We start from the raw sequence: 18,626 nt of genomic DNA on the forward strand, positions 1-18,626 counted from the left end.
GGGACTGTGAGTAGGAGCTGTGATTTGCACCTAAACCTTAATGCACTTGCTTTGGGAGCATTTGAAAGGAGAATGCAAGAAGCTTTATTTTGTTTCTATCCTGTGATCCCCTGCCTTCCCTGAGAGTTTTTGATGGGTTAGAGAGTATGGGAGACATTTCCCCTGATGCATTCAACCTGAGTTTGTTTGACAGGATAGAGAAAACTTTGCTCTGTATCAAAACCATGCCTGACCTATCCTGGGAATTGTTGAATGGGCAGTGAAGATGTTATTTACTCTCTATCAAACTTGTGCAGTCCCTGGTCAGGGAGCTTTATTATATCTTTAAACCGTGTTGTAGGTGACCTGAAAGAAACTTTAGAGGGAAATTTATTTTATTATCTAACCAGCGCTGCCATTGTTTTGGCAATGTTCAGTATAGTAGTGTAATGAGAATTTTGTGTTGTAAATAACTCATGCTTTATCCAAGATTGGATAGTAAATATAAAGAGCCCTTTGCCCTGTATCAAATATTTACTGTACCTGGGAATGTGTAAAGGGACAGTATAATTGGAGTTTCGCTCTGTACCTTACACGTGCTGTACCTGTGATGGAAGCACCGTGTTGGTCAGGGTTGCAGAATTGTTGTTCTTTATCTAATCTGCACTGGATTTGCCCAAAGTGTGTCCAGTTTCTTGCTCTTCAAATCATACAGCAATCCTTTAAACTACTGTTTTTTAAATAGTTATTTCTCACTTCAGCCCATAATATTAGAAAACACAAAAATAAAAAGACGTGGTCTTTACATGTACCTGGTGCGTCTAAAGATCTTGGTCTCTTACAAGGCTGGTTACTGGGAGCAGGAGCTATTCACTGTTACCATAGCCGGTGACAGCATTGGCTGTCCATGGTTCAACCTGGACCAACGGTGGAGCCACAGAAGCTGTGGTTCTGCTGCTTGGACTGGCCAATGCTGCAGGACCTGATGGGGGAGGGGAGAATGTTGGCAGGGTGTTGGGGGATCATGTATCAAATATTGTCCAGACAGAGAATACTGCATCATTCCGGCATTTTGTGCTCCTCACGATTGGCACATGCAACGAGATGATGTGATAGATGTTGAGGAATTGGGTGAATGGGTCAGTCTACTGAGGAGAAGGATGAGAGCACAAGAGCGGAGGAAGCTATCCTTGTTCCTGACAGAGCTCAGCTGTGTAATGCACAGCTATCCACACAGGACCTGATTGGCATCCACGTCCAGTGGATAAGAGCTAACTGTAGCAGACAGCCAGGAAATATAAAATTGTCGTTTGTCATCATTCCAGCATTCAGTTTACATTGTGAAGTGAACTGCATGTTCTGTTGGTTTTGTTTGGGTTAACTTTTACTGGTTAACAATACCAGTTCTTGCTTGGAATTGCCCAATTGTTTGCCTGTATTTGGTGTTCCCCTCATGGACAATGACAATCTGGGGGCCCAGTGTCGGCTCAAAGCAGCAATGACTTAGAGAGGCTGTTTAGACAGGATGTAGCTCAGGCTGGGTAAGGTGTGTAGCCTGGTGGTTAAACAGTGACTAGGGTGAGAGGGTGGGTATCTACCTGTGAGGAAGTATCAGCCATGCTTGTGATGTGCCATGAGCAGCTTGGGTTTGTGTTGCTGTGCCATTGCATTGCCATTGACAGACAATGAAAGATTGCCATCTCTTGCCTGGGTGCATTTTGGCCTTTCCAAGGTGCCACAGGTGCATGGGATGCCTGCCTTTCAGCGGATATCCTGTGAATGATCTGTTGTCCTGGAAAAGGAGAGTAATAAGGTGGGACTAGAATTGGGCAAGTGTTGCCATAGGGTGAGTTGATGAAGAGAGTGTGGTAAGATATGGTGAGAGATCTTGCAGAGAAATACTGTCTGGTAAATTTGAAAAAAAAACAATTAGCCAAAGATCCCTTTATTGTCCCCCTTTAATTATATTACACACTAATCTATTCTTGCACATTATTTGCCTCTATGTTTCTTCGAGCTGTCTTCTGTTTTTACCATATTCTGCTTGATTCTGAACTGTATTATCTACAATGCATGACATTTACCATAAGCCTAGGTAATCTAATATCATGAGAAGCATGCATTTTAGTAATTCTGTGCTAGCAATGCATTTTCTGATCTTGTTTTGCTATCCTGCAGTGATCAGTATTCTAGCTGTTGCTCTGTCGTATTTGAGGGATTGCCTGCAATGCTTCCACTAGAGGTCCTCAGGATGCTGCATGATGCCACATTCGAGCAATGCAAGCTGGTAGCTTTTGATATCTTCCACATTGTGTAGCCGTACAGGAAGAGTCTGCACTTTGGGCACAAATAGAAAATTGCACCTAAAAATAGATTTAAAATTTCACCGGTTAGCTTACAGGTCAAGAAAGCAACCGGAAATTAGAAACAAAAACAGAAGTTCCAAGGAAAAACTCAGCAGGTCTGGAGAGAAAGCAGAGTTACTATTTTGGGTCCAGTGACTCTCGTTCAGCAAAGTTACAGTTCAAATTTGCATCAAATTAATTTTCAAAAGCACATTTATTAAATCTTCTGTGGATCAAGCCAATCAGGTAACATTTATACACTATATTTTATTCCTTTCCAAAAATTATACAGCTGAAAATGCTTTTTCGCACAAAATAACCATTTTTATTAAGGGTGTGCAATGCTTCACCTGTAATAAACAAACAGGAGGCACTAGAGAATCTCAGCAGGTTTGGCATCATTTGTAGCATCCTGAGTTAAATTGCTGGGTGGTATTTAGCATTTCCGAGGTCTTGATTTCTCAGAAAGGCCCGCCATTGTTCTCCAAGTTGCCTGGGTGGAGGAAGGTAACGTTGGCCTTGCTCTCAGAAGCCTCTCCCCCACTCAGCAAGTGAGCAATGTAGGCAGTGAGTGGAAGATGCAGTGTTCCTTCTCAGATGCATGTGCATGCAACCTGCCACACAGCCAGTGGCATTCTGGCACCAGTCCCAGCATCGATGTCTGGCCTAGAAGCTGCTGCCATGCGTGGACTTCAGAGGTCTATGCAGCAGAGGAAAAGCATTAAAGAGAATGCTGATCCCAGCCCTGTCATTTACAAGAGCTCCAGAGATGGATTACTACTGTTCAGATCCCCTCTTCCTTCAAAGTCTGGCCTCATTAAACAATCACTTTGAACTGCAATTATGCATGGTTTATTTGAGTTGCACTTAATTCAAAGTTGTTTATCAATTTCTCCTTAAGATATTTCATTTGTTTACATTTGAAATAATTCCTAACCCACTTTAATACCTCAAACTAACATATTCTAAAATGTATGAATTATCATAGAATCCCTACAAAACAGCAAGAGGCCATTCAGTCCATTGAGCCTGCACTGACCCTCTCATGAGCATCCTGCCCACAACCATCCCCCCACTCTACCCTTGCAACCCCACATTTCCCATGGCTACTCTATCAAGACAGCATGCCCCTGGGCACTACAGGGCAATTTAGTGTGGAAAATCCACCTAACCTGCGCATCTTTGGACTGTGGGAGGAAACCGGAGCACCCGGAGGGTACCCACGCAGACACAGGGAGAATGTGTAAACTCCACACGGTCACCCAAGGGTGGGATCAAACCCGGGTCGCCGATGCAGTGAGACTGTAGTGCTAACCACTGAGCCATCTTGCCGCCCTAAGGAGCTATGAACTAGATTTTTAGAACGTGACTGAGGTGGGAACTGTGTTTTTTAAAGTCAGTCTGCACCTCTTCAGAGAAAGTGCGTTCTGGATACAGCAAGTATTGGAACTGTCACTGAAAGTGCTTCTAACAAATAAGAAAGCATTAGCAGGCCAAGGAGAAGTTAGGTTCCCTGATTCAATAACATAGGACGTAGAAAAGTTTGATTGAAGATAGTCAGCATAGATTTGTCAAGGGCAGGTTGTGTCTCACAAACCTCATTGATTACTTTGAGAAGGTGACCAAGCGTGTGGATGAGGGAAGGGCAGTTGACATGGTGTACATGGACTTCAGTAAAGCCTTTGATAAGGTTCCACATGGTAGGCTATTGGAGAAAATACAGAGGCACGGGATTGAGGGAGATTTAGCAGTTTGGATTAGAAACTGGCTTTCTGTAAGAAGGCAACGAGTGGTGGTTGATGGAAAATATTCAGCCTGGAGTCAGGTCACTAGTGGTGTGTCTCAAGGATCTGTTTTGGGACCACTGCTGTTTGTCATTTTTATAAATGACTTGGACGCAGGCATAGGTGGATGGGTTAGTAAGTTTGCAGATGACACTAAAGTCGGTGGAGTCGTGGACAGTGCGGAAGAATGTTGCAGGTTTCAGGGAGACTGGGATAAACTGCAGAATTGGGCCAAAAGGTGGCAAATGGAGTTTAGTATGGATAAATGTGAGGTGATTCACTTTGGGAGGAATAATAGGAAGGCAGAGTACCAGGTCAATGGAAAGATTCTTGGTAGTGTGGATGTGCAGAGGGACCTTGGTGTCCATTTACTTAGATCCCTGAAAGTTGCCATCCAGGTTGATAGTGCTGTTAAGTAGGCTTACGGTGTGTTAGATTTTATTGGTAGAGGGATTGAGTTCCGGAGCCGTGATGTCATGCTGCAACTGTACAAAATGCTAGTGCGGCCTCATTTGGAATATTGTGTGCAGTTCTGGTCACCCCATTATGGGAAGTACGTGGAAGCATTGGAAACAGTTCAGAGGAGATTTACCAGGATGTTGCCTGGTCTAAAATGCAGGCCCTACGAAGAAAGGCTGAGGGACTTTGGTCTGTTTTCATTGGAGAGAAGGAGGCTAAGAGGGGATTTAATAGAGACATATAAGATGATCAGAGGATTAGATAGGGTGGACAGTGAGAGTCTTTTTCCGAGGATGATGACTTCAGCTTGTACAAGGGGGCAGAGCTACAAATTGAGGGGTGATAGATAGATTTAAGACAGATGTCAGAGGCAGGTTCTTTACTCAGAGAGTGGTAAGGGTGTGGAACGCCCTGCCTGCCAATGTAGTTAACTCAGCCACGTTAGGGTCATTTAAACAGTCCTTGGATAAGCATCTGGATAATGATGGGATAGTGTAGGGGGAGGGGCTTAGATTAGTTCACAGGTCGGCGCAACATCGAGGGCCGAAGGGCTTATTCTGCGCTGTATTGTTCTATGTTCTATGTTCTATGTAAACAAAGAGGTGGTCCTTTGACGGGAACCAGTAAGCTGTCAGTGGTACACTGTGAAGGGATTGGGAGCTAATAGTCACGGGGGAGCAATGCAAAGAGCCTGGTCCAAGAACTTGTTGCAGTGTTACAAAAAAAAGACATTGATTTCATACAAGTGATCAGGGTTAATAAATGCATCTATAAAAGCCATTTTCTACCCAATGCAGGACACACTGTTGAATGTACCATTATCAGCAATCTCTATAAATCAGGACTTAAGTCAAATAATTCCCAACCATGGATACCTGTGCTGCAAGTCTTCTATAGGACTTCAACCAACTTTGTAGCAGTGAAAGGAAGTCAATAGCAATTAAATTGAAAAGCCATCAGTGATACCTTTAAATAGGACTGGTGGAAGTGGGGATGGTTTCTGTCTTTTATGGAAGTTGAAGAGAGAACATGAACAGGACCTACAAAAGAGGGTGATAACAGAATCTGTATGGTCTAAAATGGCAAGTTAACTAGCATTGTGTGCTGACTGAAGTGAGTATCATTGCAATCTCCACGTTTTGAATATACCCATTGCCTGCACTATTCCTTTTCCTAAATTGTAAATCAGTGCAGATTGAACAGAAGTGGGCTCCACTTATAGCACCAGAAGCACTATGGATAGTAACATTGTGCCCATCTTTCCTTTGTGTAATACAGTGTCAGTGACCTTTGCCGGAGGGGCAGCACAGAGTCGCTGAATGTGACAGTATATTGGTGTAACATCTGAAGGAAGTGTGACTGGAATTTACTGTGGATCACACAAAGTCTCATGGAATTCAAGTCAAACATAAGCAAGGAAACTTCTTGCCAGCTTCAACATGCTGTGCTCCTCCATGTCGAAAAACATTTATACCTGGGATAATAAAAATACAAAATGTCCCCTTAGAATGAATCTCCATCACTCAGCGTGGCAGTATACCCTCACAACTGACCACGCAGGAGGAACCCTAGCTGTCAAACCAGGTTTGTTGAGTGAATAACACATGGGGCAGTCATATTTGACCAAGAGTTCAATAATCTACTTGTTACAGATGCATCTGACAAGGTCACTGTTGGTAGAAGTGATAACACATAAATGTTGTGGAGACCAAGTCCTGACATTGTGCAGCAGGTACCATCCATCATGGTCAACAGTGCTAACACTTTGCTAAGTGCAGTAGATTAAAACTTTACCTAGCAGATCAGAACTCAGCATCCATGAACTCAGAACCTAGAATCGTGTTTGACTACAGCCTGTAACCTTACAGCCTGTTGTAACCCACATTCCCATTAGGCTAGAGGAACTGGAACTAATTAATCTGGCTTAATGAGAAATGTAGAAGAGCATGTCAGGAACAATCATGGCACACCTTGAAATGAAGTACCAACCAGGTGAAGCTGCACTCATGCCAACATGCATTCTCAACAGGAGTAGCAGCATGTTATAGACAGAACCAAATGATCCCACATCAAACAAATTGTGAAGTTCTGCCATATCAAATCATGAGTAGTTTTGGGCGATCAAATATTTAACAGGAAGAAGATGCTTCACAAGTATCATTGATGGTGGAACCAAGCATTGATGTCATAACCGAGCATTTGCAACAACATTCAACCAGAAATGCTGAGTGGATTACCCATCTCAACCTCCTCCTGATGTCCCCTTAATCAGAGACTGGCCCCTTTAATTCACACAAAGATTCATCAAGAAATTACTGGGCACAGTGGACACAGCTTAGAGTAGGAACCTCAATTATATACCAACTTTGGCTCTAAAGACTTGTGTTAGCCGAAATGTTCCATTACAGCAGTTAGGTGACAAAGTGGAACCTTTGGTATATTGTGGATACAAAAAAAAAGGACTAATGCAATAACCATTCCATCAGCCGCCTCTCAATCATTGGCAAAATGATGGAATGTTTGATGGCCATGCCATCTAGTGGCATTTATTCAATGAAAACATGTCCGCTTATGCTCAGTGTGCGTTTTGCCAGGATTTTCCATGCCAAAACTCATTATAACTTTGGTTCAAACAGATACAGAAGAATTGAATTCCAAGGGTAAAAATCATTGTGTTGGTCATCTAGGCCACATTTAACTGAGTGTGGCATGAGGGAGCTCTAGTTAAATTGAAGTCAGTGGAAAACTCTTGACTGGCAAAATAAAGATCGTTACAGTTGTTGTGAGTCTTGGCCCGAGAAAAAAGTTGCTGGAATTCCATGTAGTACCTTGGGCATGATCATCTTCAGTTGCTTCATTTTCCTTCAATAGTAAGTTCAGAAGGAGGGATTTTCACTGATGGTTTCACAGTGTTCAATGTCACTACCATAAAAAGTGTAGGTTGTGGCTGGCATGTGTACTGGCAACAAGCACATGATTGACTCACCAAGATGGTGGGTGGTATGGTGATCATTCACTAAATTTAAGGCAGAGGTAGGTAGATTCATGTGGGTGGGGGAGAAATCAGTGGTCATCAGGGGTGGATATGATTGTGGGATTTGAAACACAAACTGATAAGCCCTAACCTTGTTGAATGGCAAAACAGATTTGAAACGCTAAATGGCCTACCTCTAATCCTGTATGGTATGATTATAATTCCGAATCTTGTTAATCAGTCATAGAGTCATAGAGCTGTATGGCATGGAAACAGACTCTTCGGTCCAACTTGTCCGTTCTGATCAGATAAACTAAATTAATCCAGTGCCATTCACCAGCATTTGGCCTGTATCCATCTAAACCTTTCTTATGCGTATACTCATCCAGATGGCTTTTAAATATTGTAATTGTACCAGCCTCCACCACGACCTCTGACAACTCGTACCATACACACAGCACCCTCCGCGTGAAAATTTTTCTAAATCTTTCGTCTCTCACCTTACACCTATGTGCTCTAGTTTTGAACCTCTGTAAGGTCACTCCTCAGCCTCTGATGCTTCAGGGAATATTGACCAGTCTATTCAGCATCTCCCTGTAGCTCAAACCCTCCAACCTTGGTAACATCCTTCTAAATCTTTTCTGAATCCTTTCAAGTTTCACAACATCTTCCCTACAGCAGGGTGACCAGAATTACTTTAAGGATAACTTATTGTTTACAATAAATGGATACTTTAGAGTTTATTAAACCTGGTGGACATTGCCTTTCCTCTGGGTAGATAATCAACGAGCTGAATTGGCCATTTTGGTAATTTTGTTGATGGATTTATGCAATGGAGTGGATGGTGGAGCAGTGGAGCTTGATAAGCAGTCTTCTCGTCCACTCTTACTTGGAACAAAATTTGGGGCTTGTCCACGTATCTGGACATGGGCAATATGCATCTGGATGTAGAGTGAAGGCTAACTGTTATGACGAACCTCTGAGTGAGGTACCTAAATTCATTATAGTTCTGGAAAGTACATCCCAAATCATCAAAGCTGTAAAGCATGAGAGATGAATTGGCTGTCCTTATTTATTCACCAGTCCCCTCGATTGGTTGAAACAAGATTGATCTAAAAGGATCTTTTCTCTTTTAAATACCTTTCTGCCAGACCAAATGAATTTCTTTCTTAAAAGGAACCAATTTATTGAAGCTGTCATGAGTTAACAGAAAAATGTGGCTATTAGTTACTAGCCATCAGAAGAAATAATAACATCAGTCACATTCACGCTGATTTATGAACAAGACGTGAGTAAACAAATGATAAAAGTTACAAAAAAACCATATTCAATCTCTGACTCATTTGTGAAGATTAGATGTACATTGCGGCAGTTACTGTGGTCATGGGGAGAAGGCAAGAGAATGGGGTTGAGAAACATATCAGTCATGATCAAATGGTGGGACAGACTCAATTGTTGATTTGATTTATTATCATGTGTACCAAAGTACAATGGAAAGCTTTGTTTGCTAGCAGTACTGGCAATCAGAGTGAACAAGGACATACAGATCATAGGATGAAAAAAAACTGGACGGAGTAAGGCGCGAGCCAAGATCAACATTAACAAGATCAGCGTTATTTGAAGTTACAGAGTCCAATCAGTCTAATAACAGCAGGGAAGAAGCTGTTCTTGAACCTGCTGGTGTGCGTGTGTTCAAGCTTCTGTACCTTCTGTCTGATAGAATAGGCTGTAGGACAGCATTACTGTGGTGGGATGGGTCTCTGATGATGTTGGCAGCCTTTCTGCATGAACAGGCTGTGTAAATGGAGTCCATGGATGGGAGGTTGACTTCCACAATGGTCTGGGCTTTGCACACAACCTTTTGTAGTTTCTTACGGTCCTGGGCACAGTGGTTGCTACACCAGACAGTTGTGCACCCGGATAGAATGCTCTCTATGGTGCATCTGTAAAAGTTGGTGAGTGTCCTTATGGTCATGCCGAATTTCCTAAGCCTTCTAAGGAAGACCAGGCATTGTGCCTTCTTAGAGTTAGTAAGAACTGCAGATGCTGGAGTCAGAGATAACACTGTGTGCAGCTGGAGGAACACAGCAGGCCAGCATGTCAGCTTTCCTGCTCCTCTGATGCTACCTGGCCTGCCGTGTTCCTCCAGCTCTGCACTGTGTTATCTCTATTGTTGTGCCTTCTTGACCGTCGCAGCTATGTGGTCCAGGACAGATTGTTTGTTATTGTCACTCCTAGGAGCTTGATGCTCTCAACCCTCTCATCCTCAATTCCATTGATGTAGATAGGGGCATGTTCTCCTCCTTTCTTTCTGAAGTCAGTGATCCGTTCTTTTGTTTTACCAACATTCAGAGAGAGATTGTTATCATTGCACCAAGTCACCAAGCCCTCTTTCTCCTGAGATAACAAAGTGTGAAGCAGGATGAACACAGCAGGCCAAGCAGCATCTCAGGAGCACAAAAGTTGACGTTTCGGATCTGGACCCTTCATCAGAGACCCTCTCTGATGAAGGGTCTGGGCCCGAAACGTCAGCTTTTGTGCTCCTGAGATGCTGCTTGGCCTGCTGTGTTCATCCAGCTTCACACTATGTTATCTTGGATTCTCCAGCATCTGCAGTTCCCATTATCTCTTTCTCTTTTTTGTATTCTGACTCATTGTTGTTTAATATCTGTCCTACCACGTTGGTGTTGTCAGCAAACTTGTAGATGGTGTTTGTTTGGCATTTGGCAATACAGTCCTGGATGTACAGGGAGCCCTCTAGGGAGCTGAGAATGCATCCTTGGGGGGGGCTCCAGTTTTGAGTGTTATCTAGGAGGAGGTGCAATTGTCTATCTTCACTGATTGCAGTCTGTAGATCAGGAAGCTGAGGATCCACTCGCAGAAGGTGATGCAAATGGGCAAAATGGCCTAATTCTGCTTCTATATTTTAAGGTTTTATGCTTGTTACCAGTAACATTGACATTGGAAGTTTAACATTTGATTTTGAGATTCTTGGCTTTGCAGGTTAATTGAAATCCTTTCATTCTGGTTTCTTTTGACAGAGGATGGTTAGCAGCACTCAGCATGCTGTGCAGGAATGTTTAATAGCTGTTCTCTAACTGTTACCTTCACAGTACACACTAACCCACATCCTAGTGTGTCAGGCCACTAACAGACACAGACTAGGATTGTAGCATGCACTAATCCTTTTTTATTGGAAGAGTAAAACATAAACCCATCAGCAGCACATGGCACCCAGCTGACAGTGCGTCCTGTAGTCAATTCCTCTTTATTTCTTAGATCAAAGTGTGGAGCTGGATGAACACAGCTGTGCAAGCAGCATCTTAGGAGCACAAAAGCTGACGTTTTGGGCCTAGACCCTTTTTCTGATGAAGGGTCTAGGCCCAAACATCAGCTTTTGTGCTCCTAAGATGCTGCTTGGCCTGCTGTGTTCATCCAGCTCCACACTTTGTTATCTTGGATTCTCTAGCATCTGCAGTTCCCACTTATCTCTCCTCTTTATTTCTTCCTCTTCAGTTTTTCTGCTTTGAAGTTTCCCTGACTCTGTACTACAAGTGTAGTATTGCATGTGTCCACACATAACTCTGCAGACCACATATTGAATTTACAAGCCCAGTCATATTTAGAAAATAAAACGTTAATATTAAAAATTTGAAGTGCCTATAGATGATTTGGGGTTATGACCCATTGTGATTGCACTAAATTTGAAGAATCGGCAAAGTTGTTAAATGTGACATTTAGAGATAGTAAGATCTGCTGATCCTGGATTCAGAGATAACACAGGAGGAACACAGCAGTCCAGACAGCATCAGAGGAGCAGGAAAGTTGACGTTTCGGGTTCTGAAGAAGGCTCCCAACCCGAAATGCCAACAGCTGCCTGGCCTGCGGTGTTCCTGTAGCTCCACACTGCATTAAATGTAACATTGCCTACAAATGTGGCAAAGCATTTGGGGTGAGTGCAAACACAAAAGTTGCATTGAGTGGTGAGTCAACTGCATTAGTTGGAATTCAACTTCATATGAAACAACTTGAAGTCAAGAACATAATGGAAATTTTTAAGAAAACTTGAGAGAGAAGAAAATTGAAAAGAAAGTGCGATAACGAAGCTGGAATATAATTTCAGATGAAAGAAAGAGATAACTGGCCTGGAAGACGAGAGTATTAAAGAGCAGCCTCACATACATAAAAATGTTCTGACGAGGAAAGGCATAGTTTCACCCCAAGTGCGGGAAGGAGATGTTTAAAATGGTACGTCCTCTACTGAAATTTGGTGAAAACATTTTGTGGGGGCATTCCATGTGTCATTTCAAAAGTTAGCAAAGCAAATGAAGTGGCCCAGAGGAAAACTGACACTTCTCATGCGAAGCAGCTTGACAGGTGGAGCTCATCAGACTTACGCGTCATTTTCAGAGAGGATTTCCATGGACTATGACGTATTTATGAAGGTAATTTTAGGTGTGTATAAATTACTGCTTGAGGCAGACAGGCAAAAGTTCAAAACATAAAGAAACAGCCTGGGGGAGACCTACATTGAATTTGAAAGGTTAAGACAAGAAATTTTGACATTTGGATATGGGTATCAGGAGCAAATGCCATGCGTGAAGCTATCAGAGAAATTATTCTCTGAATATAATTTTTAAAAGTCACTTACTCCCGTAAATAGAATTCATTTTGAAGGCCAGATGGTTGCAACAGCAGGATGTGTGGTGAAACTGACTGATGATTATATGTTGATCTATAAAATTAAATGTTTTTCTGTAAACCCCATAAAGTCAAGAAGGATGGATGGTGACAGACTGAAAGGAAGGCAAGTAGCAAGGGTAAAGAGGTGACAGCATGGAATGCCCCAAGAATTCCTCCTCAAACTGGGAAGCAAGGTGCCAGGGTGCCCTTGTTCATAATCCTGGAAGTTGCATGGGGAGCGCTTGGGACTTTTGTAAGAATGTTTCCAAAAAAGGAGCCCCCACCATGAAAATGCAACATATTAAATTGTCACTTTAACTAACAGACCAAAGCTATACACTGCTGAGATTGCTGGAGAAGTGAATATAGATGAGTGATATAAAGGAATTTTGTCAAGAGGAAAAGTAAGCCCTTTTTCTTCAAATGATACAACTAAATCCAAGACTATATCAAGGAATATGTAACACTGCCCTCAGAGAGCTCATGGAAAGCTAAAGATTGAGTAAATCAAATTAGCGATAGTGTAAACAGATATTCAATGGGCCAAATGGCCTAGTTCTGCTCCTACAGCTGATGGTCTATTAGAGTAATTAGAACTTCGTTTAATGATGAGAATAATTCAAAAGAAGTGCTTCGTAAGCCTTTAATTGAGGTGCAGAACGCAAATCTGAAGTTAGTCAAAATTCATACAATCCACCCACTCTGAAAGTAAGACTGAGTGAGTTCTGAAATGTTAAGTTAAAAATGTGATTCTAGTGAGAGGGTGGAGAAATCTCATAGAATGTGTTTTTTTTTGGTCAGGCAGTGGTACTGCAATAATATTTTTAAGAGAGAGCAGATAGCTTAAGAAATTCCTAAGGCAGGACACATAGGAATAAAGAAAACTCAAGCATTGATAAATATGCATTTTTATTGAGCAGATTGGGAAATCCTCAAAATACAATCACACCAGCACCTTTGATATCCATGGCAGTTTTTTGAGGAACTTTTCAACAGAGAACTGGTAGACTATATAAGATATTGATAGAGAATGGGGCCCAGTATACAGTTACTATCATAGATATGACAACATGTTCCTCAAAGTCCATTCCTTTGAGGATAAGTCAGCTAAAGTACTGATGGAAAATTAACTCACATTTATACCCACTGTGGACTGCCAGTAAAAAGACAGTTGGACCAATTTTATATATAAAATCTTTTAGTACATAATGTGTAAACAGGTGAAGTCTATAACGTATCATCTAAAAACACAAGCTTAAAGAAGGTCTGATGACACTCTTCAGACAACAATTAAAGCATACTTTCATGCAACTCCCTATGACTGGAACAAATGTTTTGATTTTCTGATATCTGCTTCCTTAGACTCACCAAATGAATCAACCAGGTTTAGGTCATTCAGATCAATCCATGATCATTGAATCAGTGGCCCATTAAAATTTATCAAGGAAATGTTTTCAGGACGGAAAGTTTCAGGTCTAAAGGATTTTTGTCAAGCAGAAAAGTAGTCCTTTATTCTTCAAACCATACAGCTAGACCCAGAACAATCTTTTAGATGTTGTGTCAGTGTTTCTGGAGAGACTCACAGGAGCATGCAAAGCAGCACAGAAGCATTTAAAACTTTCCAGGCAAAGGTGAAAGAGTGCGCAGCTAAGTGTGTTGAAATCAGACCATTTCGAACAGGAAGTGAAATGTTAGTATCATTACGTTTACAGGGGGAACAGCTAAAAGCCAAATTCAGTGGCCTGTACAAGGCAATTAGGAAAGAAGTCAAGTGAATTAACTCGTGGACACTCCAGGTCGCATGGAGAAAACTTGGTTTTGTCATAGCAACATGTCAAAATGATATGACTGTGGAGAGGAAAAGGGCAGCATTAAATAAGTGGCTAGAGTCCATGATAAAGTAAAGCATACGTGAGTTGAGGGAGGAGATTAAATGGGTATCATGTATGGTGGGGTATGATGTACATGGGCTATCGGAATAGATTGAAGGTTGGTAAAGTTCCCACTTGGTAGAGTGTGCATGAGATATTGATTGATGGGTGGAATAGTCAAATAACAATCTAGTGACAACAACACTATCGTTAACAGCAGTAAGTTTTGCCATTTACATGCCAAGATAATAAATTAGAAAGAGACGAGGATTCATTTAGGCAAGGTGTGCATGAATTGAAGGTAATACACAGAGGACAATGTTAAGAGTGGAGGCAGATTCACCTAATGCATTAGTGATAATGGGAACTGCAGATGCTGGAGAATCCAAGATAATAAAATGTGAGGCTGGATGAACACAGCAGGCCAAGCAGCATCTCAGGAGCACAAAAGCTGATGTTTCGGGCCTAGACCCTTCATCAGAGAGCTCTGATGAAGGGTCTAGGCCCGAAACGTCAGCTTTTGTGCTCCTGAGATGCTGCTGGGCCTGCTGTGTTCATCCAGCCTCACATTTTATTATCTTCACCTAATGCATTGACTGAGTTTCATGCCCCTGAGGGTTTTTGCTTTACCCCCGTAACTCTATTGCAAAGTGTAAATATGTAGATGTAAGTTACGATGGGTTCAAGCCTGAGTGTGATCCCACCTTGGCCAAATAACTTCTGATGTTTACAATTGTAATGCTACAAACAAAATGGTAACTTAGGCAAGGACTTAGTGAAATTGTCCCTCATTACTCTCAGGTATACTTGACGTTAGTGGAAGAGAGTGGGGATAGTGGTTAGGCATTGTGATGGAGTGCCATTTGTTCATGTTTTGGGACAGTGGACACTAATATTCCTGTAAATTTCAGTGCCTTTCAGAGAGACCCCAAGCTACACTAACAGGCGACGAACAGGAGGAGGTGCCCTCTCATCCCCACGCACTCTGCTGCGATCCACCAGTGACAACAATATCAACAACCTCCCAAGCCGGACGTCCCACTCGCCCGTACCGTCCCTCAGAAGCCTGCCACCGCAGTTACTGGCGCACATGCAGGAGGGTGCTGAGGGAGGTCAGCAGAGTACTGCCAGCTCTCGGAGTTCACACAGCCGATCACCCTCGCTGCAGTGTGTTCAAGAGGAAAGTGATGCTAACACACCTGTCCTCAGGAAGCAGACTAAAGCCAGGCTCAGGTAAGATGGCACAGAAGCTTCAGTCCTCAAAAGACTCTGGGATCGGAGAACTGAATTCAGCTTTATTTTCTGCCCACCTACCCGACTGTCCAAATTTCTATGCAGTTCTTTAACGGCAACACATGATTGGAGAATATATTTTCAACCAGGTTTATCAGTGAAGGCAGCTATGGTAAATCGGGGAAGAAACTGTAGCATCAAAAAGAAAGGATACGTTGTTTACAGTTTGAATCGGAAAAGGTCCTTTAAACCTTGATCAAGGCTTTTAAAGATTTGTATAGTTGCCCAACAAACCATTGATGATTTTTACTTAATATCAGCGAATACAGTGCAGCATGTTAGTCTCATTCCTTCATCAGATAACTCCCCATGTAGTCTCCATGCCATGGCATTCTATTCTCAATACACCTGCAGAGTGGGCCAAGGCTTAAGCTGCTTGTCCTCAGGCCCACCAGCTGTCTGGCGAATTTTCTGACAATCTGAGACAGTGTACAATGGAGGGGCATGTGGAACTTGGCACACTTAGGGTGGCAGCTTGTAGCTGTAAGGTAGCTCTACCATCACGAGAAGTACTGAAACAGATTGTTAGAGAAGATTAGCTGCTTGAGGCCCTTAGCTTTGCCTTTGTGCTGGTGTGGAATTTATGGTTTCATGTATGGTTAGCAGGCCCAAGCTATAAGAGAGTGGGAAGCTGAAGTAACTACAAATCCTTCTCGTGTTCTCCACTTCCCAGAGCAGCTGGCTGTATTGTCCTCAATGGAACAGCCTGTGCAGGGTAGTAAACTGACAAGAACCTCACAGCTGACCCTAAATCATGGTCCAATTCCATATTCACTCAATGCTTCCAGCAGGGACATAGAACAACAAACATCTGCGGAAGGCTTGACAGATCCCATTTCGGGTTTCGTCAGTGCTGCCAGGCCCCTGGGAGTAGCATTGACAAAAACTAAGTTTTTAAAAAAATCAAATGGGCGTGAATTTCTGCTGATTAAACCTCGCAGCTTGAAGCAATCAGTTGTTCTTAACTGCAGACTGATCCAGCCAACATGTTGCTATGTCTGCGGCTCTGACTCTACGTCCTCTCAAATCCACTCTTTTACCACTGTCTCGTTCTGATTTTTTTTTCCTCTCCAATTAATACCAGAACAGTCAATCCTGTTATACGTAGAGTTAGTGCTAAGACTGTCAATCCAATGAGACAGTTAGGAGTGTTAGGATTGTCAATCACTGTGGAAGCAGATCAGAAATGGCCCATATGGAGACCGCGCCAAGGTGGACCTGTTGGAAGGCCCCCCCTTAATTTACAGACCGGCAATGGTTTAATGGTATTATCTGGACTATTAATCCAGAGATCCAGGTAATGTTCTGGGTACCTGGGTTCAGATCCCATCATGGCAGATGGTGGAACTTGAATTCAGTAGATAACTGGAATTAAGTGTCTAATGATGACGTGAATCCATTGCTGACTGTCAGGAAAAGTATCCCATCTGGTTTACTAGTGTCCTTTAGGGAAGAAAACTGCCATCCTTACTGGTCTGGCCTACATGTGACTCCAGGCCCACATCAATGTGGCTGACTGATAACTGCTTTCTGGGCAATTAGGGGTGGGCACTGACCGCTGGCCTAGCCGATGATGCCCACATTCCATGAATGACTTTTTAAAAAAAATTCTGTAGGATTTCATTCTAGCTGGGTGGGAGGTTTTTATACTCTTTAAGCCTTTCCCTCTCACTGCCAATCCACATAACATTGTACTTTATAACAACTTGTTCCCAGTGTCTACTCTGGGCAGATCATAAAAGTTCTGTGGATATGAATGAAATAAAGTTTTAAAAATATAAAATAAATTTAATTATAGAGATTTTATTATTTAGAAAAAAAAACTCCCATTCATGAAAGCCTATTCAAAACTTCAAAAAAATTCAGATATTTAATCTCTTTTAAAACGCAAGTAAACTCATTTCCCCATTCCATGTCAAAAACAGCTAATGGTAAAAGCTTATACATGTGTTAAGCTGTGTGTTTAGAACCAAGCCCCATCCCTCTAAGGTAATTGTAGTTTTTTTTAGAAATCAGCCAAAGATCCATAAAAAGCCTTAGGACAATGCCAACAAGCAGCTGTTGTAAATTGCTACAGCAGAGTGTTTTCCTTTTAATTACTGGCATCTGCAGCTTCTTTTTGTTTTGAAAGATTAAGGAATAAATGTTTTCACACTGTGACAGTCGAAGAGACCCTCATCCACCCCTCAAGGACACATAATGTTTTCTTCATAAATTCATGTTAAGACTCTTGCCAAGCTGGGGTATGTTTGAACTTAACACTGAGTTCAAATGGTGTTGCTGAGTTCAGGTGAATTACGTGACCTCTTTACCTCGATTGGCAAAAGTTAAATCTGTTGGAAATGGAGGCCCTCCTGACCATTTTTGAAGATCCACAGAGTCTTTATATCTTCTTAAAATACAAGGTCTTGGGACTATCAGTTCTGTTTGACACAGTCAGTGTTGTGATAGTCATTACTGTTGTACAGAGTTAGTATTTGGATATTTAGTCCAATTGTAGACACTTTGAATATTGGATCAGACTATCTAGTTAGGAGCAAAACATCTTTGCATAGTTTTTAATAGAAGCTATAGAATCCCACAGTCTGGGAACAGGCCATTTGGCCCAACAGGTCCACACCGACCCTCCGAAGAGCTTCCCACCAGACCCATCCCCTTACCTTGTCCCAGCAACCCGGCATTTCCCATGTCTAATGCGCCTCACCTAGACCACCCCCCCCACCGAACTGTGGGCAATTCAGCTTGGCCAATCCACCTACCCTGAACATCTTTGGACTGTGGGAAGAAACCAAAGCACCTGGAGGAAACTCATACAGACGTGAGGAGAATGTGCAAACTCCACTCAGACAGTCATCTGAGGTTGGAATCGAACCAGGGTCCTTGGTGCTGTGAGGCAGCAGGCTACCACTGAGCTGCCATGCCAGGGGTTGTGGGGACAGTTGTTCCTATGAACATACATATGAACATGTAAATTTGGACTAAGAGTAATCCATTCAATACCATAATTCTGCAATCCTACCTTCCGTCCCTTCATCTTAGTCAATAATGTAAACTGTAAACAGTTGAGGTTCTAGCACCAACCTCTGTGGCACATCACTGATGACATCTTGCCAAACTGAAAAGAAAGACCCATTGATACATACTCTCTGCTTCTGTTAACTGACCAATATTCTAACCGAACTTACATGCTACTCCTACAAAATGTGCTTTTAGTTTCTGCAACAATCTTTAATGTAAC

The 18,626-nt window shown here is 42.3% G+C and overlaps 1 protein-coding gene across 1 annotated transcript in view; it reads left to right on the forward strand.

The window, feature by feature from the left end:
* Nucleotides 1-18,626, forward strand: part of shank3a (SH3 and multiple ankyrin repeat domains 3a) — a 730,589-nt gene that overhangs the window by 276,172 nt on the left and 435,791 nt on the right. Inside the window, exon 11 of the mRNA XM_059654527.1 lies at nt 15,007-15,328. Within this exon, the coding sequence (XP_059510510.1) occupies nt 15,007-15,328 (322 nt within the window). The remainder of the gene's footprint in view (nt 1-15,006; nt 15,329-18,626) is intronic.

Source organism: Stegostoma tigrinum, chromosome 25 (genome assembly GCF_030684315.1).
Source record: "Stegostoma tigrinum isolate sSteTig4 chromosome 25, sSteTig4.hap1, whole genome shotgun sequence".
Classification (NCBI taxonomy): domain Eukaryota; kingdom Metazoa; phylum Chordata; class Chondrichthyes; order Orectolobiformes; family Stegostomatidae; genus Stegostoma; species Stegostoma tigrinum.